Here is a 23,035-nt window from a genome sequence, read left to right on the forward strand (position 1 = left end):
AACTTCGCGTTCCTTCGGCTCCGTGTTCGGGTGTTTCCGTAACGGCCGCCGTTGTCAAGGGTAACAACGCTCAGCATCTCGTTGAGTCGGGCTTCAGGCCCGCCAGGCCTCTCTCTCGGGCTGAGGTGGCGCTGTGAGCCGGTAAGCGACAAACTCGAGGTGGGGCTGGGGGCAGGCTGGGATTCAACTTGGACTCGCTTCTTTCGATAAGCTCCTCGGGGGTGGGGGTTGCTGCTCGCGAAGGCCGTGGCCCGAACTGGCGCCTCTGGGGCCGGTCCTGTCATGGGCGAAGGGAGGGAAACGTAACTTTCGTGCGCACTCAGGTTGGCGATGAGTCCCGATGAGTTGGTGTGAGGGTCATGCTGGGCGATGGGGAGCGTTTCAGCATGTCTCTCTCTGTGCTTAATATTGTGGCTCAGGCTTCTCACCTTTTGGGTTGCCTTCTTAACACCTGTGAGACCCAGGCAGGAATTTAAAATGCTCCACGGATGGTATCTCTAACACCCAGCAAACTCGTCAAGATGTACTGTATAAGAAAGGATCCAATGCATGCTGGAAATGCTAACATTTTGACTGGTTTAGATTAAGTCTTGTAATGAGAAACATCAAAAAGTGAGGGGATGAGTTGGTTACCAGCAATCTAGATCAGGGTTTCCCAAACTTGGGTCTTCAGCTGTTTTTGGACTACAACTCCCATCATCCATAGCTAGCAGAACCAGTGGTCAGGGATGATGGGAATTGTAGTCCACAGACAGCTGGAGACGCAAGTTTGGGAAACCCTGATCTAGATACACAATGATAGGCATCCCAACCAAGAACTTTAAAAGAACCAAGTAAGAACGGGAGGGAAGTCAGAGGTAATTAGAACATCAATAAGTTGAATGGCAAAGAATATATTTTTGTTTTTTTCCCTTTATTATGATTTGGAAATATTTGTATATCAACAAGAAATTGAAACTTCACATTGCGATCTTATGTTAAGTAAGCATTTCTGTTGTAAAAAACCAATAAAGATGAATCGCAAAAAAAAGAAAAAGGAAATGCTAAGACAGGGCACCTTTTTCCACATGTGGTGGACGCGTAAGAGAGCAAAAAAGTATTGCCCCTCCTCACTTGGCTCATATCTAAATTACACAACAGCCATCTCCCTCTCTCCTCTTGGTGTGTATTCATTCCCATGCTTGCCCCAAGTGTGTATGGTGGCCACATTTGACATGGCCTCAGAAGCTCCCCTCCTTTAGCTCCAATGTTCTTCAGCCCTTCAGATGAGAGCTGGCTAAGTTAGAATAACCATAAAATTCTTCTTTTAGTATTCTGTATAGAACAGCTACTTGTTCTGGCCATTACTTTCTAGAAGTAAATAATGGTTTAGTATATGTTTTATCTGCATTCTGGCCTGGGTTACAGTGGTGCCTCGCAAGACGAAATTAATCCATTCCGCGAGTCTCTTCGTCTTGCGGTTTTTTCGTCTTGCGAAGCACGGCTATTAGCGGCTTAGCGGCTATTAGCGGCTTAGCGGCTATTAACGGCTTAGCGGCTATTAACGGCTTAGCGGCTTTAAGAAAAAGGAAACAAACTCTCAAGAACTCGCAAGACGTTTCGTCTTGCGAAGCAAGCCCATAGGGAAATTCGTCTTGCGGAACGACTCAAAAAACGGAAAACTCTTTCGTCTAGCGAGTTTTTCGTCTTGCGGGGCACCACTGTATACAGTTCGTATTTCACCCCTCGTGCCGGGTGAATACAATGAAATAAGACTACATGAAGGTGAGTTCTATCACTCAGTAACGCAGTAGGTGATGACTGCAGGTATTGTGAGGACCATTATGGGAAGCCTACTCTCAGTGAATCTGGATCAGATTGACCTAGTGACCTGCAGGATCCAGTGCCTTGTAGGGGACATCACATCTCCCAGCTCCTGTCTGGAGCAAGGGTTTTTCTGACCTCCTGGTGGGTGGCAGAAATAATGCCACTGATGAGCTTTGGTAGACATATGCTGCATTTTCCCCTCCACTTCTCACCCTGGTAGGGTGGGGAGAGAAGGGCTACTGTTTAAAAAGTATAAATTTAAATTCCTTGTGTTTGCACTGTATTTTTATATGCAATATTTTTATATCTTTTAAATATGTAGATTAGACTACATTTCCTATTGATGCTCAGGACTTATTTTACAGTTAGTTTGTCTCTAAATACTTGTTTGTGTTGTAGCTCTTTATCATGGCTGTGTACGTTGATCATCGTATAGAAGCTCTCGAGTCCCGTGGACGCCATTCTCACATAGCTTGGCACCCTCAGCAGCCATTTTTGGCTGTCGCATCTATTAATTTAAACTCTGGTGGCAGTGTGGATATTTTTCTAGAACAGGTGAGCATTCTAAAACTTTCTCTTTTTTCTTTTTTTGCACTAGCTTTGAACTTCTGCATCTGTAAAGATACCGAAGTTCAGTTTTGTTAAACTCAGTTTTTTATGTGTTATATATACACAGTGTCCTAGTTCACTTTAAATCCATTGAATTACCTCAGGATTTATTACTTTGCTGTTATTATGTCTAATGTTTTATAGGTGCTGTGCAAATATTTTAAGAACACACACTCTGCTCACAGGCTTCTGATTAGACGTGATATAAAACACTTTTCCTTTCCACCTTGTCTTGGGAAAGGAAAACGGAGGGTTTCCCCTCTTCCAAGTTGGGCCTTTAGAGAAAGCACCATCCTCTGTGCTACGTTTTGCAAGACCTGGAGAGAGAGAGAAGAGCCTACCCTTTGTTTTCTCAATTGAGAAGAACGATGAGGCCTTTTTTTTGGTTGTTTTTTTCAGTTAGACTTTTACAGAAAGCATTAAAAATAATTACAAAAGCCCAACTTGTAGGAGGAATAAAGCATCTTTCCTGCGACTGATGGGAGTTGGAAGGAAGTTCAACAATATCTGGAGGGCCACCCCAAGGCAAACCCTTTTCCTAGTGTGTTTATGCACTGCAGAGCAAAACAATAGGCCTTTTTTTCTACATTCTACCCAGCAACAAAATTCAGCTTACAGTGTAGTTTTAACTTTCTTTTAAACATAATTAGTTCAGTGGAAGGTAGAAAAGGAGGGCTTCTTGTATCACACATGATAGGAGCTAGAATGACCTCTGGAGGTAGAACACCAGTTTATTTGGAGAACGCAGAATGCTTGACTTTTCAGAAGGCTGAAAAGAAGGAATGTAAAAAAGATCTGTGTCGTGTTGTTTGCAGGGAGAATATGTGTGTGATGCACACTTGGAAAGAAGCTTCCAGGCCACATGCCTCAGTTGGCATCCAACCAAACTGATACTGGCAGTGGGCTGTGAGATGGGCGACGTGGTGGTGGTGAACAAGCAGGACAAGGAACATCATGCGGTACCCTCCAACCATAATGCTGATATTACAATTCTAAACTGGAGTACTAATGGCACCCGACTAGTTTCTGGCGACAAAGTAAGTAGCAAAATCAAAATGGTTCTTTGATGAACATAGTTTTAATAGGTACTACAGACATGCAGCTGTATAATAAACTGAAAGAAATGTGGAGGTGGCAACAGTGTCCTGGGACAAGAATAGGAAGAGGCATTCTAAAGGACCGGGAAACAAAGTAGGAGGCCAATATTGGGAATGGAGTGCCAGAATCCACAGGACTTTATGTTACCTAGGACTACTTTTCTAGCGTACTATATTGACTTCTGAGAGTGCAGACAGTACAGTTGTCTAGCTCTAAACCTCCATTGGCCTGTGTTTGCTGTGGGAATGCTGGGAATTATCTGTGATATGGAAATGAATAGAAAAGTCCCTTTATAGTGTAGGAGCCCCTCAAGACACAACCCTACAGTCTTTTGGTGTTGTCTATGTTGTTTTAGAATGTCTGAGCTATACAATCCCCAGAGGACTCATTTAGTCTGTGCCATTTCGACTGGTTTGTTGATGTGACGAATTCTGTTGCCAGTGTGTAGCACGTTGTGTGTGGCTAACTGAAGTGACAGCACATTGTGTCTCATGCACCACGTTCTGTCTGCTTTTTCAAGAGCTGTGTTACCTCTTCCTTTTTTAATGCAAGGGTATCAAAATAAGAGTGCAGGAAGGTCCTGAACAGACAGGAATATACGGTATTGTTGAAAAGCAAAAAGCCCAGTGTATGTTTCCACAGCTTGTTCTGTTTTGTCAACATTAAAGTGATATTTCTCTGCTGTGTGTTTGCAAAATGAAAAAGAGGATATTTCTCTGCTTTGTGTCTGCAAAATGAAAAAGAGAGCAACATGAGGGTCAAACCAGGTGATATGGGAGAGCTGTCATCAGGATCTTCTGGGTTTTTAAAAAACCCAACAACATTAATAGTAGTTTGTGGAGGTGGCTTTGGCTCCAGAGATTTAAAATTTTATTATTAAAATTGTCTGTTTCCTGTTTGAAAGTTAGTACTTGCCTGTGGGGTATGCGTGGAGATTGCAGGTACCTGTAAGCCGCCCACTCCACCCATGTTCCAAGAGGATGCATTAGCAAACTGAGCATAGATGTAGAATGGTCAGTGCACTGTAGATGAACAGAGGGCTTTTGCTTAGCTACTTTAAAAAAATGAAAGTAATTGGAAATGAAAAACTTTTGGGCTTATTCATGACGCTCATATGACATGGCAGCTGCAATTTTCAATCTGTTCATGTTTATTTTCTAGCACTGGCTATCAGAGACTAATGTTGTCATGTGTATGCTGATGTCATGTGCTACAATGCGCTGGATCCACTGGTGGAGGAAGAGGCATGGGGGGGAGCGCAGCGCACCTGGCAGTGCGATCCCGGTGGGATGCCATCACAGCTGCCCCCTGCCCATGGTGGGCACAACGCCCCCGCAGATGGCATGCCACGTCCCTGGGGCATGCGCCCCCCCACCCCCGCCTGCCCTCCGCCCCCCCGAATGTATTTATTTGCTTATTTCCAGCTTTTGTCAAACAATCCTAAAACAACGCCACAATTCTCAGTATAAAATGCCAGTAATAAAAGCATTGTGTCAACTATCTTAATTTTTCTTGTAACCTTTATAGCTTGGTGTCCTTGTGTTATGGAGGATGGACCAGCGGGGTAGAGTTCAGGGACCCCCTCTGCTTAAGCATGAATATGGAAAGCATCTCAATTACTGCATCTTCCGACCACCCCCTCCTGGCGAGTAAGTAGCACACTCTGGCCAGACTTCTGATAGGCAATAGAAAACAGGTGGAATCGGTCCTGCTGACTTCCTCAGTGTCCGGTCAACAGTATCTATGTTGGATCAGACCTCCTCTTATTTTGAGTGTTTTTGTAACTCATATACTCCCACCATTTATGTTCATTAAAGCTTCTACTCCATCTTCTAATTGACCTTGCTACTTACTGTTGTCTGCCTTCCTCCTAAATCCTCTATTGGAATTAATCTACTTTTTCAGTGTCATGCCCAGGTCCTTTGCCTTCTTATGAACCTGCTTTTCTATTCTGCTTTCATGGTCCCATCACCAGTTCTATTGTGGCTGCACTCCTGCTCTCTGTCCAGATATAGTTCATCGTTACCTGCCACTGACAACATCCTATCTCATTAAAAAAAATCCTTCCAGTAGCACCTTTAAGACCAACTAAGTTAGTTCTTGGTATGAGCTTTCGTGTGCAAGCACACTTCTTCAGATTACTTGAGATAGTAATCCTATCTCATGTTAGTCGCTTTTGAATCTCCATTTCTGTTCTAATTTATCTGGAAAATTTATTTCCTGCTTTTACCATTAAAATTTTAGTAAAAGCAAAATAAAACCAAGAAAAATAACAACAAATACCAAAAAGCAGCAACAAAAGCTATGAAAGACCTGAGAGAATTGTTTCTGAATGCAGTGTAGATTTGTCAACATACAGCAAGCAAAATCTCTTTTGTTGTGGTGAGATCTTGTTGGTAACCAGGGGGTGGTATTCAACTAAGTTTTACTCAGATTAGACCTGTTGAAATTGCCATATTCTGAAATAACTGAGGTTTCTGATTGATTTTCAAAAACAGCCTTTTGTGAAACACATTACAGTAATTAACTCCACAGGCATCTTTTTATCCTTGGCAGTAACCCTGGAAGGACATTATGCCATGATGGCCATGACGCTGACCCTTCCACAGTGTCATTGCGGGGTGGGGCAGGAGGTGAAATGGCCTTGGAGCAGATTAAAAGTGCTGCTTGTCATCGAAACAAAAAGAAAAAACAGAAGCAAAGAGAAGGACAGGGAGCAAAGCCTCTGTTTTTGAACATTAAACTTTCAGCACACCACTAGCACAAAATTAAATTGCCACATAACACCTTCAGTACTTTCTTTAATTACTAATAACGTCCAGAAACAAGCTAATACTGGAAAAGAGCTAATACTGGGAATCATGTTTGCAATAGTTTGAGGGATTCTGCTCTAGGCCTGGAGTGAGCATTTCCCCTTTGTCATAAGTGGTGGCTGCTTCTGACAGTTCCTCCAAGAAAGGAGCCAAAAATAACATGCTGTGTTGTTGCCTGCAGGGACTTGGTACAGCTAGCGAAAGCTGCAGTCAGTGGAGATGAGAAGGCCCTGGACATGTTTAACTGGAGAAAATCTGGGATGGGAATGCCTCTGAAAATGGGACCTCAAGAAGGGCTGTCCTTCTTCATCAGTGTGACAGATGGTACGGAAACTGCTGTAGCCTGGTGGGAAAAGTCACTTTATTGAGGCTTTCTTTGCCTATACATTGTGAGGAGGTAAAAAAATAAATAAATCTGAAAGAAATGGTTTGGATGATCTTTCCAGTCCAATTTTCTCCATTCTTATGGTGAAAGATATCAGCAGATCCTCCTTTTTCCAAGTTCTATTTTCTTTGACAAAGATCATTTGTGGAAACAGACTTTGTGACTGAATTTATTGACTGTATAATAGTATTTGTTAAACTGTATCATATTTGATTTTGTAAGAATACAGTAGTAGTAAAATTGAGATTAAAGGTGCAGTACAGTACAGGTTTGCAGGAGAATACTAACAAGGTGAAAGTGTTGCACCCCTGCCACTAAAGTACTTTCCTCAGACTTGCTTCTATCCGACTCAACTTTACTATACCGTATTCTGTTATTTCCTTTCTGAAGAAGAAAAGGACATCGTAAAAAGGGGCCTCTAAACTCATTTGTACTGCTTTCCACTTGATTGGGCTATGTACCTCCAAATTAGCCCCAGTAAGAGATACAAGATGCCACAATATTGGTTTTGTCTACATCTTATTGCTGCATGCCAAATGAGAATAGCACTCTTTTTTCTTTTTTCTTTTTTGCTTTTGACAAAACCAATATTGTTGCATCTACCTTCTCTTATAGTCTCTTAGTTTGTAGGTGCACAGCCCCACCTAGTGGTAAGCAGTAGAGGTATATCTTTAAATCATACAAGTTTTGCCTTTTCCCATACCTTTTGTGGGCCAAAACAAGGTAAAGGACAGAAGAAAATTGCCCATCTAGTTCAGCATCCTCTTCTCACAATGCCCACCCATCTATGGGAAACCTTCAAACTGGACCTGAACATAAGTGCACTCTGCCTTCTTGTGGTTTTCTGCAGCAGGTTTTCAGAAGCATTACTGGCTCTGACTGTGGAGGCAGAGCATAGGCATCATGGCTAATAGCCATTGTTAGCCTTCTCAGTGAATATGTCCAATCCTTTTTTAAAGCCATCCACATTTGTGGCCATCACTTCCTCTTGTGGGAGCGAGTTCCATAATTTAATTGCACTGTGTGAATAAATGTTTCCTTTTATCTGTTCTGAACCTTCCAACATTCAGCTTCATTGGATGTCTACAGGTTTGTGTTATAAGGGACAGCTGCCTCTTGGGGGATAAGGGAGAGCTATTTCACTTCTCTAAAATCTACACGTTGGTCTCCCACCATTTACGCTGTTGATATTGAAAGTGAGAAACACCCATTTCAGCACTATCCTACCATCTCTTTATGGTGCATTAATTTTTTGCTGCCTTTTGTTTTCAGACCCTATATGAGTTTTGTCCTCATATTAACACAGCTCTTGTAAACTTTCCAGGTGAGCCTTTGTGTGGTTCTGCAGTGAAAGCTTTATCTACAGGGCAATGAAAAGCCCCAAACATCCCGTACCTCTATACTAATAAAGGATCTTGAAACAGTGGGTGGTCTTGCATAATGATATTCAGCACTTTGTATTGCAGTATCCTGGCCACTTAGAACTTTCAAACAAACCAAGCCTGAAAGTCCTGGAATCCTAATCAAATTAAAGCTTTTACAATGGTGCTCGACTCACCTAGGCTTTTCAGTCATTTTAATTGCCTTTTTTTGTTTTTTGTTTTTTAGATCTCTGATTAAAAGCTTTGAATCTCTCTATAGGAGCTTTATGCAAGTGGGGGGCCCACTCTGTAGTTGTACTGGCCATCAGTACAGGGAATTACTTTGCGTTTAGAATTTTGCTTGTAAATGTTTTCTCTGTGTTGTTGTGTTAAGGGTACAAAAAGTATAGTTGTTCCCTTTGTTTGTTTTGAGATTTCTTTTTAATCCTTTTCAAGAACCATTTAGCTTCAGAACCCTTTCTGGTGTCAAATTGTGAAGAAGTAAACAAATATTTTAAAAAATAACAATTTCCTGTCATACATGGTTCTTTTAAAACCTGTTTGCAAGATGCTTTGATATTCCTTAACTAAAGCAGTCGAAATAAATTAAGGAATTAAAAAATTGTCCAGTAGCACCTTAGAGACCAACTAAGTTTGTTCTGGGTATAAGCTTTTGTGTGCATACACACTTCTTCAGATACCTTAACTAAAGCAGTTAGCATATGAGGAACACATATGCTTTTAAACTGTTTTAAGCATTATGTTTAACTATTATAACCCACCCAGGTCCTTAGGATGAAAAAACCCCAATAATAATAATAATAATACATTTTAGATACGTCCTTAAAATTCCTTAGCTGTACATTTGTAAAATAAATAAAATAAAATAAAATTGTAGTAAGCTGTGGATAGAAATGTTTTTGTAGATATGTGTATCCTACAGGAAGATGTGAATGGTTATAGCTCCCTGTTGTTCACTTGATAATAAATTCTGATTTCCCTTTGTGTAATGCATGAACCAACCTTTGACAAGTGCCTTATAATAATGTTTGACAAGAACATAATAATGGTTCACACTTTCCCAAACAGGAGACATTATTGGGTACCTTTTCTACTTTTTTTTTGCTTGGAAGCATAGCAAAGTAGATTATACAGGTAGTAAAAAGGCAGGTGGCATTAATGTTAAATCAGTGCCAGCCTGCTTTAAGAGCTTTGGATCTTGACCAGCACAGAAGAGCAATTCCTATTGTACTGTTGTTGTGTTTCCCCCCACTAACCTCCATTCTGGTAAATTGGTGTGATGCATTTCAACAACTTGCAATAGTCAATATCTGTCAGGACTTACTTAGTGTTCTCTTGAAATGACTTGGCTATACTAAAACCAAGGGAGAAGCCTGTTTTGTCATATAGTATTATAAGTCTGTGGCAATATGGATACTGAGCAAAATAAGCTTGATCCTGTATTACTTATTATTTAAGCTGGGTGTATTTTCTAGGGTGTATTTTGCTTCTGTAACAATATTATAATGTACCAGAATGAAACAACCTTGATTTCATTGCAGGAACTGTGCATTATGTGAACGAGAGGGGGAAAACGAGCCAGGCATTGACCACAGAGAGTTCAGTCCAAAAGCTGCTTTTCATGGAAAAAGATATATTGGTAGTAATAACGGAGACTCTCCTCTTATCTCTTCACAAAATTTCTCTTGAAGGAGAAGCAGAGGAGGTCTTGAAGGTAGGCACCGTGGGCTGTATGATAACATCATTTAAAAGAGAAAATTGATTCTTTGGTTTTCTGACTAGTCTGCAGGCTGCACAAAAGAATCTTGAAGGCAACTTATTGTACATTGTGGAAATCAGGATTCCAGATGCTAGTTGAGCATTTGAAGTGTTCTCTCTTTTTGAACATTCTTACTTAAAACAGTGAGTCCGCTGAGCTACACTGCACTAGGTTGGAGCCATGTATTTCAGCTGGCCATGAACTTTGAGAGAGGACACTTAGTAGTACGGTGTATGTCTTACATGAAGAATGCTCCTTGGTGAGGTAGCAGGGCTGGGAAAGACCCCTGTTGGTCTGAGCTGCTACCAGTCAGAGAAGACATTGGCCTAATTGGGACCAATGGTCCAACTCCATATTAAGACAGCATAAAACGTTCAGTGTGTAGCTGTCAACAAAACACTTACCCTAAATTGGAGCAACAGGAGGATGTCCCCACTTGCTTCTGCAAGTGTAGAACTGTCCCTGACAGTGAAGCAAATGAGGAATCATCTGCTTACAAGGAATCTCTGTGTGATTTGGGCAGGGTTTTTCTCAGCCTTATACCCTTAGTTGTGAAATGACAGCAATTGCTGACTTTCATAGGAAGTATTGTTATGAAGATAATAGCTGTCTTAATCTGTCACAGGAAAAACAAAGTCTTGTGGTTCCATGAGGACTAAAGATATTTATTGCTGCATATGTTTTTGTGAACTAGAGTCTACTTTGTCAGATGCATCCTGTAATAAATTTGTTAGTTTTTACAGCACTGTAAGATTCTTTGTTGTACAATTGTCTGACAACTGTAAGCAAACCGACATTGATACCTAAAAACATACATTCAAGCCTTAAAAACATGAGCTATCTGAGAAGTAGCCTCATTATTTGCCATGATTCCACCCCAAGCCCATTGCTGCCAAGTAATACAAAGAGATTACCTTGTGTTTTCAATACTGTTTCCTTGCATAACTTATTATCAGGTGAAGCTGAGTGGAAGAATGGGTCATTCCGCTGATATCATTTTGATTGACCGTAGCCTTCTTATAGCAGCAACAGGTGAAACAGTTCTTAGGTAAGAAAACTGGCAAGGGGGGCTTGGCTTAGTACCAGGTTGTGGGCTGTGTTGCTGTTTAGATACTATGTCATTTTTCAGATAAATTTCATTGAACAGTGTCTTTAGCCTGATTGTGAACCATTTGCCCCCATTTTAAAGGGTCGCCATATTGAGGGCCAATAAGAATGTGAGCTGCAGACTCAACAAATCTTGCCTATGCCACACACTTGCTAGATGGCTTTAGGAAAGCCTCTTATCTTCAACCTCTGCCCCCCAAATATGTGAATAATAATGCTGTTCTAGCTTGTGGATTTCTCATAAGGGTTACTGGGAGAATGTATGTGAAGGCCTTCCTTCAAACATTGGAAATGTGCTATGAAAATGTTGTGTAGTATTGTTGTTAAAAGGATTATAGCAGACTTCCCAACCTGGTGCACTCCAGATGTTGGATTACAATTCCCATCAGCTCCAGCCACCATGTCAGGCTTTGGGAGCTTGGCTTCCTCCCCCCTTGGCCGTAGATAAGCAGTACAAAGAGAAAGCAGTCTCTTACCAGTAACAAAAATGCTTAATGAATGCAACAAAAGAACAAGCGACCATTCTCAGAGTGCAGGTGCTCCTAATTAAGGTTCTTCCCACTTCCCTCTAGTCACTTCCGTCCTCTTGTCTCCTAGCAACCTGATTTCTCAGCCATTGAGCCTTTTGCGAAGCCACCTTATCTAATCTCCTAGCCTTGGGTCTGAGAGGATGTACATCTTCCAGTGAGAGAGACTCTGCTATCTCACTCTCTTCCCTTTCTTCTTATTACTGTTCTGCCCAACTACTATCTTCCAAACTGTGACCCTCAGCAAACCACTGTTCCAAATCAACACTCCTCCACTGCTCCTGTGGAGTTTCAGGATCCTGGCCATGAGCAGGGGTAGGGGTAGGCTCCCACCATTCCTCATCAGAGTTGTACTCCTCAGCCTGGTCTCTGACACACCATGGCAATGGATAGGGATGGTGAGAATTGTAGTAGCCCGCCCCCCCACCAAATGTGGAGAGCCCCAGGATAAGGCATAGCAATCCAGGATAAGGCACAGTATGCCATTATAGTGTGTTCTACCATTAGCTGTTACTTCCCTGGAGCAGTGCTAAGTGAGACAAGGAGGATTTCATTGTGCGTAAAGGTTGCTACAAAAGAGCAGAAGCTACACCAAAAAGGCAAATGTGGAGGAGAAAAGCTGAGGGCAGGATCTGTGCCTGTGGCCAGCTTGTTGACAAGGTGATTTATTATCTACCCTCCTCTGTACTTTCTCTGTAGGTTCTGGGACTTGGAGAAAGGTGAGAACTATGTGCTGGATCTGGATGAGCAGCTTGGGTTTGAAATAGGAGAGTGCCTCAACTGTGTTTCCTTTTGCAATGCTAAAGGTGAGGAAGAACTTTCGTTGACTTCTGATGACCCAATTATTCAAATTTTCAGTCCCATGGCATTCATTCAATTACACTCTGCTTGGCTGAGAGTTATCTATTGAAATTGCTATGAAATTTAAATGTAACTTGCTTATATGTAGTATAAATGTGACTGGAGAACTGAGCTACTGGAATAATAATCCCTAACAGAATGAAGGAGCTTGGAAAATAAACATATGAATTGTAAAACAGAGGAATTTTAACAGGTATTAGGTAGGACATGCGCCTTCACACATAGATTATTCCTTGGCCTTCCACTTCTAAAGGCTCGGTGCAGGTGACAGGGCAGCAATACATTACTGCTACCATTAAACTGTATTTTGTGCCATTTGGACACTGAAAGCTGTTCAGAATCTGGAAGAAATATATGGCCAGGCTGGCAAAGAAGCCAGAGATAGGTGCTGAGCAGTGGGGAGAACTGAAAGGCAGTAGGAGGTACAGATACTTTTAATACACTTCACTGATCAATTTCCCCCTAACATCCCAAGCCACTGTTGGAGACAGCATTTGTGCTGTGTGCCAAGCATTCAAGTTTTACCAAGAGCTATGGAGTGTTCTTAGTCCTGAATACAGATTCAAGTTATTTGTACACTGTGTGACTTACTAAATTAAATTCGGCCAGCTTAGTATTATGTGTGGCTGCCACTCTTGTCTCCTTCAATGTTAAAACTGAAATCCTTTGTTTCTCTACTTCTCCTACCCTTTTCTTCCAAGCTGTACATCCTCCCTATATCTCCCTCAATCCTTTCTTCTTTTCATCATCCCACATCTCACTCTAGGGTTTTATTACCCTGTTGTCCTTGTCTGGCTCCTCTATATGCACCTTTCATTTTTACAACTCGTTGCTAGCTTCCCTGCCATTGCCACATCTGTAGAGAAAAGCTGATTACTTTTCTGGGGGATTCTTCTTACAGTGCATACACTAGGCAAAGGTTTACAAGGCGGTGGGGAACTTGTTCCCCCCCAGGTGTTGTTGGAACTCACAACTCCCATCAGTGTCAGACAGCATGGCCAGGATGGATGATGGGAATCATAATCCAACAACCTCTTGAGAGCCACAGGGTTCCCATCCCTTTCCAAACGCAAGTTGTGTTATACAGACTTGATTTCTTAGACTAGAGCATGACAGATTGTTGGGTTTTATATAGTCCAATATAAATGATGATGATGTTGCCCCGATCAGAAGAGTGTGGTGTATTTTGCAGGTCTCCTATCAGCTGGCACCGACAGAGGGAAGATAGCTATGTGGAGGAAAGTGGCATCCCCTTCCCAAAGCACTTGCTCACAGGAAGCCAAGGACAGCTGGAAGCTTCAAGCACCTACTGAGCTTGAGGGGAATATAATTCAAATACAGGTAAAGCAGTGAATATATTCCTTTCTACTTTTTTGTTTATTTAGGTGTAATAGTGTGTACCACGGAGGATGCGTTCAACAGTAAGCAGGTTTGGTGCACAGATTAAACTGCCTGAAACAGGCTGCTGCCACCCTTCCTCCTTGCTCTTCTCTCCCAACCCCTATTTTAAGTAGGTATGCATATATATGATTGCATGTCCAATTATAGTAGAGTAGGGCCGGACTCTCGTTGGGCAGATGTGTGCCTCTGATTTCTGTAACTTTTATGAATCTTGCTGGTTTCCCCTCCCGACCTATTTGGCACATTGGTTTCACTTGACTCATGGTTCCTGAATCACTTGCAAAAGGACACATCTGTACATTTCCCAGTCCTCCCCAACTGTCTTTAAAAATTATTTCACAGAGGACAAAAACCATGACAAATTTTTGTATCTGACAAGATTTCATGAGCTGACAACTAGTTTTTCATCAAAATTCCATTAGATATATCCTTCCACATAAGAGGAGTTTTGTAAGCTATAGAAGTCACATCATTCAGAGGTAAAATTAAAACAATTTGGGAACTGCTTTCAAAATTTCTATACACTCTGTCATATCAGAAGTTACAGTATTAACCAATCTTGCCCAGTCGTGCTGCCTTGAGTATGAGCTGTAAAAGAGAGCCCCTCCATACTACTAGATAGCGGGGAACCTGTGTCTCTCCAGATGTTTCTGAACTACAACTCCCATCATCCCTGAACATTGACTATGCTGTCTGGCACTGATGGGAGTAGGATGTCTAGAGGGCCATGAGTTAATTTGTTTGTTTATTATTTATACCCCGTCCACCTGGCTGGGTTTCCCCAGCCACTCTGGGCAGCTCCCAACAGAATATTAAAAACATGATAAAAGATCAAACTTTTTAAAAAATGAATCCATGGGTACAGATGTTGCTTCAGCAGCAGTCATCCTCAGACCAAGCTTTAAGTAGGAACTACAGCTCTATCTCAATAGCTAGCTCTGCTTTTGTTGAGAGGAGCCTCTTGATTTAAAGGGGTCCAACCTGCTTTAACACTCATTGACTCTCATGAAGCAGACGAGACTGTAATTGTGCTAGGACTTCACTCAGGAATCCCCGAAGTCAAAGAAGGGCCATGTGACATCCTTGCGTGGGCCAGAGGGGTAGTGGCAGCACAGGCTCCTCTTGTATCAGTGCTTCCAGTTGGTTAGGTGCTCCTGGGGCTGGCCCAGAAGCCAATTCCCATTCCATTCCAAATCCACAAGCATGAAAACTGCTATAGAATTTTGAACTTCACTGAGTTAACATTTTAAAAAAGAAATAATGTAAGTGGTATTCGCTTTTTGCTCATGCTTTTTTTAGAATCTAATGCTGTAGTTCAAATGCATTGTTTTAATTTTCTAATTTAAAATGAGTTACTTGTACTTAATCTCTCTTTCTTCATATTGTTTCTAGTGGGGATCCAAAAAAAATTTGTTGGCTGTAAACACAGGCAGCTCTGTAGCAATCCTTAATGAACAGGCAATGTTGTCACACTTTCACCAGCAAGTGGCAGTGGTGCAAATTTCACCAAACCTATTCAACATTACCTCCTTCAGCACAGGAATGACTGACAACCTTCGCATTGACATGCACGTGAATGGAGTGTGTTGTACTAAGGTAACTTGCATCACTGCCAATAGATTTTCTTGTCAGGTTGGGGTTCTTTGTGGGGGGATGGAAAATATGTTGTTTGTTTATTTTAAAAAAATGGATGCAGAGCAGCAGTGATAATGGATGCAGCAGCCAGTAAAGCACATACTGTGCAGGCAAGTACAACTAAACAAAAACACAATACATGAGATGAAGCCACCAGAGTTAACTACCAAAACTTAGAGTAGACAGGACAGACCTAAAGGATAACTACAAATGTTTCAGGCAGACCTTCCTTGGGGTTCCCACAGTTGGGTTAGAAGCCCAGGAAAGGCCCTCTCTTTGGTAGCTACTCTGATAATTCTGCAAGCAAGGATACCTGGAGGAGGGACTCTAATTATAATCTCAGCTGTTTGGCAAGTTCATATAGGTTCAGACAGCACTCTGTTATCACCTTTTGTGCAAAAACAAAATTGCAAGGTTTTCCTCAAGAGAGAAGGAGCATATGACAGTCAACTGCTATAGCAAGGCTTTTCCACCCTCCAAATCCCAACCTCCTTCTGCTGTTGCCTGTAGGGAGGAAAATTACCATAGGGTTTTCCTAGCCCCCTGATGTTAACATAAATATTTACATGGGTGCAGAGGGGAGTGGATTTGAATCTTTGTTGCTGTTGCATGACATCTAAACAAGTCTAGCAGTTCTCTGTATGGGTGTAACATCCTTTCCTAGCATCAAGATGCAGAACACCTTCACTGCTTTCTTACTGTCTTAGTCTGAAGAAGCTCATTTGTATTCATTTTACATATTTACTGTCAGATTAATCTGGTATAAAACTTTCCCCCCATCTCTCTCTCATAATAGTATAAGAATATTCCATGAAAACATTCTTTTTAAAAAAATTCTGGTTTTAAATCCCCATAGAGTCATCTCCTGAATTTCCATTGCTTATAGAACAAAATATATGTAATAGAAAATAGGCCTGCCATTCAAACAAATTAATTGCCACAACACTGCAATTTATTGATAAATTAGTCCTGGGTTGCTAGTAGTAAAGGGTGGTAGCATTTAGCAAAAACTGGTTTTATGTATTTTCTGTTTGCAAAGCACAAGTTTTAAGATGCATTTTTTAAAAATTCTATGGCAAACCTTAGGATGCTGTAGCATTCTGGAATGGAAAGCAAGTTGCTATCTTTGAACTCTCAGCTGCCGCTGCACGAAATTCAGGTAAGATGAAGGGACTTCAGAGTAACTTGTGAGTGTGGATGTTGGATGCAAAGTACCCTGAGGATGTTTATACAGCCAAAGTATGTATGTATGTATGTATGTATGTATGTATGTATGTATTTAATATTTACAATCCATCCTTTCTCTATGGTGCTTGTTGGGGTTTTTTTTGCCTTGTGATGTAGGCTGTGCTGGAAGGTAGTGCTTTTCCCAAGACTACTTAGTGATGAGTGGAGATTTTCCACATCCAGACTCAGTACCTCTCCATATACAGTCTTCTATTCTATATTCTATATTTTATATTCTATATTCTATATTACCGGTTTGCACAATATAAATGGTGGCCCAGGGAGGCAGCAGAGTCATAAAAGTATGCAGAATATAATTACCAAAGACTGAGCACGTGAATTCACTATGTTCAGGAGGCTGCGTCCCTGGTGCTCTTTTTATTGGATCCAGTTAAAAAGCAGGCATTGTATGTTTTATAAACTCTGAATAGTATTGAAGTGAAGTAGGTGCAGTAAGATCCAATATTCTTTCCTGCCCATGCTACCTTAGGAGCCTTATTCAATATGGTGCCGAGGAAGTATCTGGAAAGACTTTCTGTAGTGCAGTTTGCTGTACTTAAAAATATAGCCTCATTTACATTTTTACATTCGATCTTGGATGGAATTAATCCATGAAAGACAAAGTAGGAGAAAAGTACACTGATCGATGGAAGAATGTGATGATGATTAATTGGAAATTACACATATTTTATGGACCATCTGGATGGAACTCTTAACTGTTTCTTTCAATAGGTTGTGATTGTAATGGAGAAGTTCTCTCTTATGTGGTTCCAGGTTCTTTCCCTTGTGATTCCCCCGTGCTGGCTATGCATGAAGAAAATCTTTACACAGTTGAGCCAAATCGTGTTCAAGTTCGCACCTGGCAGGTAAGCAAGCCAATTTTTATGTGAGGATGATTGCAGGCGGCTGCCTCACGAAGAAGGGTGGCAGGGCGACATTTGGTAGCAGAACCAAAGGCAGTCTTACCAATACAATCAGGCCAGTTAACAGTAATGTCATTGTTTATCCTTCCTGCCAAACCTGCTTACATAAAAGTGGCGATGATTAGATCAGAAAGGCGCACTTGGCAGCCTAATCCTGTGTAGAGACACAGAGGACCACAAAAATTAATTAAAAATGGCCTTTCCCCTTGATCTCTGCCCTATCCAACATTTTTCCTCAATTGGAGGAAATACCTTGAGGGGAAGAACTATCTAATTTTTCCAGTCTCTTCCCCCCACCCCCTTTTCATTTCATTTGTGTGCTATGGTTCCCTGTAAAACCTCCAAATTTTCTTGGACTCCAATTCCCATCAGTCACAACTGGCATGGCTAGTGGTCAGGGCTCCATCAGGAGGAAGGGCAGGATATAACTCGAATAAATAAAATGTAAGGGAGTTGTAGTTCAGTGACATCTGAAAGGCGTCAGCTTCCCCATCCCTACTGTAGCAGAAGAAGTTAAGTGCCAGACTCCCATGCTGGGACAGTGGAATACTTCATAATTTGTTGTTTCTTTCCTGTGAGTGTGTGTGCTGATGACACATAACATTCAGACATCTATTTTGGAAACTGGGGCCCCAAATAGATAGATAGATAGATAGATAGATAGATAGATAGATAGATAGATCCTACAGTTAATATGTGATGTTAAAGTTTCAGATTGGTAGAACTGGACAGTTGTGGAGGGTAACTTTTTTCTTTTCAAACATTTTGATGTCTTTGTTAGATATGGCGCTGTGGGTCTACTTGGTAATGAGTCAAAATGGTCTTTTGTGGTAATATATCAGTGAAAGGAAAGTGATGGTTTTAAAGTTGCTGCTCTTTTTCTCTGCTAGGGCACTGTAAAGCAGCTGCTGGTGTTCTCTGAATCTGAAGGGAATCCATGCCTCCTGAGTGTCTGTGGAAATTTCTTGACTGTGGGAACAGACCTGGCTCACTTTAAAATCTTTGATCTTTCTCGCAGGTACAAACAAACAATTAATGGAACTTGATTATATATCTTTTGGTTCCTTTTTAAATTTAAGGTTCATTGAAACATTATTCTTGACATTAAAATATGAGGGGTAGATTTTTGCTGTTTTATAGATTTATGTAATGAATAAAAACTGAATTTCTTAAGAATTACAATTGTGTAGCAGAAATGACCTGTAGTGACTCAGAATTTGCAAGAGGCTTCAGACATTATCATGATCATAGATCATTCTGTTTGTATTAAAATATGGCTCAAGTATAATTTCATGATTCAGCATGTAGAACTTTGGTAGATGCTGAATTTTTTGAAACTTCTAAGGTATGTCAGGCACAGTACTGGTTGTGTCACATACTTTTTGGTGTGTTCTGTGATATCTCTTTTATACTTGTAGTGCAGAAGTTGACATGGTTGCGCTTGCTAGCATAGAGCAGGCATGCAGAGTTTGTGTGGGAAGGAAAGAACTTGTAATTCCATCTGGTATGATATTGACTAATAACATAATGAGCCATTTTCTTCCTCACTGTGGATTGCTCCTCAAAGATTACTTACCATGTGGATATCATTGCTTTGTAGGAGAATGGGACGTATGCCAATGCTTCTCATAAATACACATTATATGTTTTGCCAAGTATTGGCACAATGGGAACCTGCAGTTAGCCTCAGTGAACTTCGCTCTGCGTGTGCAGAGCAAAAAAAAGTAATCGCACATGAGGATACATGCTGGCTTCTTACAAAGAAGCGAGGGTCGTGTGAGAAATTAATATATGAAATGACTCACAAATGAGCCAGAAATGACTCTTGTGGTTACCAAAAAGGCAGCTATCTTAAGACCAAATTGGATTACTAGGAGGATTTTATTATGATGCACATATTCTCATAATTTTGGTGAGGAGCTTGCTCTTGTTGAGCAGACTGCCCTAACTGCCTCATCTCCCCCACAGGGAGGCAAAAGCACACTCGAGTAGCAAGGCCCTGGGTGATCTGGTTCCAGGCGCTAGTGGGATTGCATCTGTAAAGTGTAACGCAAGTGGCAACAAAGTTAGCATCCTCATCAACAAGGTGAGTCTGGACTGTCCCTTGCCTGTGACTAAAACCTGAATGGGGCATGGAATGGCTAGGCCAACAATGAATCTCTTGTTGGGACGAATCTGTGATCAGTTTATTACAGACTGCGTTCAAGCCATAGCTTGATGCTCTGTGAACTACCTATGTGCATTCGTGTTCTGATTTCTCAGCTGATTTATTGGGAAACCATGATTTGCCTGCAAACCAGGACTAGCACTGAACCAGGAGAAATGGAACACACAAGGGATTGAGGGAGCAGGCAAACACAAAAGTTCATGCACGTAACACTCAGCCATGGCTTGGCACCACATCTGAACCAACTTTACCAAAATGCAGCCATCTGCACTAAATTGCCAGTATCACACTGCAGGACAAACAGCTACAGGTTCCATACTTCCATACAGGTTCCATCACTAGTGTGATTTTAGTGCAAGCTTCTACATGGAGTCCAGAATGTTATAGAATAGATTTCTCCCATGCCATGCTATTCTGGATTGCAAAGTACAATGTTTCTTTGGATTATTTCTTCAACTCTGCCAGTTCTGTAGATGCTGGAGGTACAGGCAGAAACCAAAAGCTGGTGTTAATATAGGTTTGACATTTCAAATAAACTCCACTGTCTAGGTAGATAGATAGATATGCACACACACACACATATCACAAGCATATATTATAATGGGTAAATCAAATCAAATAAATTTGTGCGTTATGCACCTTAAAACAATGGTAATTCAAGAATCGATGTGATTTGAGGAACTACTTGACCAAGTTTGAGAACACCTAGAGAACCATCTTGACTGCTTTGTAAATTTCTTTTTTCTTGCTCTGTTTCTTCCATCCCAGATTGTTTTTTATTAATCTTCAGTTTTATGAACCATAGTGACTAGAATGAGACAATTAGGCTGTCTTTTCCTGTTCAACTTCTCTTATTTATACTTCTGTAGGCTGATGGGAGTCTTGACTCCAAGATCTGTTTCTATGACATTGAAATGGACACAGTCACTCTGTTTGATTTCCAATCTGGGCAACAGAAGGATGCCAGGGAGATGATCTCCATTGGACAGGAGGCTGAAGGGTGAGAATGCTTTTTGAGCCTGAGGTGGAGGGAGAGATTATTGATGTGAATTAATTAATGAGAGTGGAAAAAACATTAATTATTTGCATAAGCTCACCTGAAGACTTCTTTATAGACCACTTAGAAGTTACACAGTACAGCCTGTACATTTCTTATTTACTCTTTGATATACTATAGTGTGTGTGTCCGCACACACGTACATACGCTCTATACTATACTATACTATACTAAACACAACCCCTTGTGGAATGGCTCTGTGAGAAGTCTTCTGCTAGCTCTTGTGCAAGAGTTCACAGAACAGCACTAATATTTTTTCCTCACAAAAGAGATAAAGGCTCCTAGTCTTTTGAAAAGCCTCACAATATTTGCTGTTATGCAGCTGGGCATAATCAGTTCAGTTTATCAATTAATGCTAAGCTCCATGTCTTCTTCCCATGGTACCAGTTGTTTTGGCTGCTAAGGGTGGAGCATCACCTTATAGAGGTAACTGTAGCACTTCCCTCTTCCCAATGGCAGGGGTGACTGCCACAAAGGGGGACAATATTTCTAAGAAAAAGCAGCAGCACCAGCCCAGCTCTGTGCATTATATTCTGTTCCCAGTCCACTGGCATGCTTCCCTTCCTCTTGGCTTGGCACCACAATACTAAACTGGAAGTCTCCAGGAAGCACCATGATAAAGTAGCAATGATGTGGCAAGGAAGAATGCCATGCCACCATTCTTTTAGGGTGGTGTACATAGTACCATTCATGCAAGACATGCTGCATTTTCTGTCATTATTTCTACTTTACCTGTATTAATGTGTGCACTGGTTCCCTCCCTCCCTAATTTTTTTTTTTTTTTGCTGCTCCTGTCATTCCGTTTGTTTGTTTGTTTTCATTTCTGCTGGCCAGTAGTTGTTGTTTGGGAGAGGATCTGTCTATAAACCTTACGTAAGTATCATCAGCTAGAACCACCAAAATTCCTAATTATTTAGTTGGATTTGGAGTCTGCCTTATTTGGCTTATTGTTTTGCATTATAGCACTGCTGCTATACTCACCCAGCGGAGGGAGCTTAAAGCTGCCTCACACAAGAATAAGCTGCTATGAACAACAATCTATAGTGTTTGATATTAGTGCCATGTAGGGATGGATGAATCAGTTTCACTTTCACATATGTTCACCTATAAGATCATTATGTCCTGTTTCTGCATTACTCTGTTCTTTAAAAAAACTGCACAGAAATCTGCAGCTAGTCAAGTTTTTATTGGCACTTGTTTTGTTGCTGATAGTTGGCTTTATCTATAATTTTAGTTTTTATTTTCTCTTATATTAATCACTATGATTTTAGAATTGCTTTCAGTGCTGCTTTTGATTATGGTTTTAAATGGAAATGTAGTTTATAAACATTTAAACCATCCACCAGGGGTCACTGTAAAACTGGATCTCCTGTTTACCAATATTCAGCATCATTTTCATGGTGTTTATAGGGGAGGTGTGTTCCCATCCAGTCTTTCTCATCTGTACACACTAACCCCAATTGGAATTTGGTGGGCCTCATGTTCTCATGAGTTTCTGGAGAGAGTTGATTAAATAAGGTGGCCCTACATGTTGGCTTATTTCTTTTCTCCCTCTGGAATATGCATTTATTGCTGTGGTTCTATCATTTAATTGTAAGTGCTTGCACTCTTAATGAGTTGGCATCGGGCTGTCCTGTCCTCAGCAAAGATGCCCATGGGGCAAAGGAGGCTTTTAGTTGCAGCACCATGGAGAGCTGCAGGTGAGCAGCTTTCAGTCCTTGAGTCTTAAGAATGGACTAAAGCCATTTATGCCTTCAGGAGCAGTTCACCCTTCCTCCAGAAGTGGCAATAGAGCCTAGCATGCCACCTCCTTCCTGAAAAGTCTCTCCAAGCACATTGCCTGCCTTGACAGGTTGAAATGGGGATGTGGGTTCCTGATTCAGATCCCCAATGGGTGCAGAATCTCAGGGTATGGATTGTGCAGGTCCCAGCTCAGGCTTCAGGGATCCCTGGCTCAAGAACCCCTGATCCAATAGACTTGAACTGTGAATTGGGCCTAGACATTATATTTGCTTGTTCATTATTGCATTTATATCCCACATTTTCTCAGTGGAGCCCAAGATGCTGTGTACATGATACATGCTGGGTGGGATTTGCCGGGGAGAAGAGTTCTTTCTGTGTCCTGGTTCTTTTGTTAGATTGCAAATTTGCTGTACATTCTACCTTAATAAAACTAACTGAACTGTCAGTTGTCAGTAGTAGCCTCAAGGGGTATGTAATATGACTTTGATGGCATCTATCACATGTAGCATTAGGTGGAGCTCACCTATCTGATTCT

At 41.2% G+C, this 23,035-nt stretch overlaps 1 protein-coding gene across 2 annotated transcripts in view; it reads left to right on the plus strand.

The window, feature by feature from the left end:
• IFT140 (intraflagellar transport 140) overlaps positions 1 to 23,035 on the plus strand; it is a 78,414-nt gene continuing 55,379 nt past the window's right edge. For both annotated transcript variants that reach the window (XM_080981917.1, XM_080981918.1), the window contains exons 1-15: positions 1 to 141; positions 2,206 to 2,361; positions 3,231 to 3,452; positions 5,041 to 5,162; positions 6,508 to 6,650; positions 9,635 to 9,807; positions 10,809 to 10,900; positions 12,186 to 12,292; positions 13,540 to 13,688; positions 15,141 to 15,344; positions 16,470 to 16,542; positions 17,385 to 17,476; positions 18,424 to 18,551; positions 19,502 to 19,619; positions 20,570 to 20,700. In XM_080981917.1, coding sequence (XP_080838043.1) covers positions 2,215 to 2,361; positions 3,231 to 3,452; positions 5,041 to 5,162; positions 6,508 to 6,650; positions 9,635 to 9,807; positions 10,809 to 10,900; positions 12,186 to 12,292; positions 13,540 to 13,688; positions 15,141 to 15,344; positions 16,470 to 16,542; positions 17,385 to 17,476; positions 18,424 to 18,551; positions 19,502 to 19,619; positions 20,570 to 20,700 — 1,901 coding nt within the window. In that variant the 5' untranslated portion in view covers positions 1 to 141; positions 2,206 to 2,214. The remainder of the gene's footprint in view (positions 142 to 2,205; positions 2,362 to 3,230; positions 3,453 to 5,040; positions 5,163 to 6,507; positions 6,651 to 9,634; positions 9,808 to 10,808; positions 10,901 to 12,185; positions 12,293 to 13,539; positions 13,689 to 15,140; positions 15,345 to 16,469; positions 16,543 to 17,384; positions 17,477 to 18,423; positions 18,552 to 19,501; positions 19,620 to 20,569; positions 20,701 to 23,035) is intronic.

This window comes from Podarcis pityusensis (assembly GCF_964106645.2).
Source record: "Podarcis pityusensis genome assembly, chromosome: 14".
Taxonomy (NCBI): domain Eukaryota; kingdom Metazoa; phylum Chordata; class Lepidosauria; order Squamata; family Lacertidae; genus Podarcis; species Podarcis pityusensis.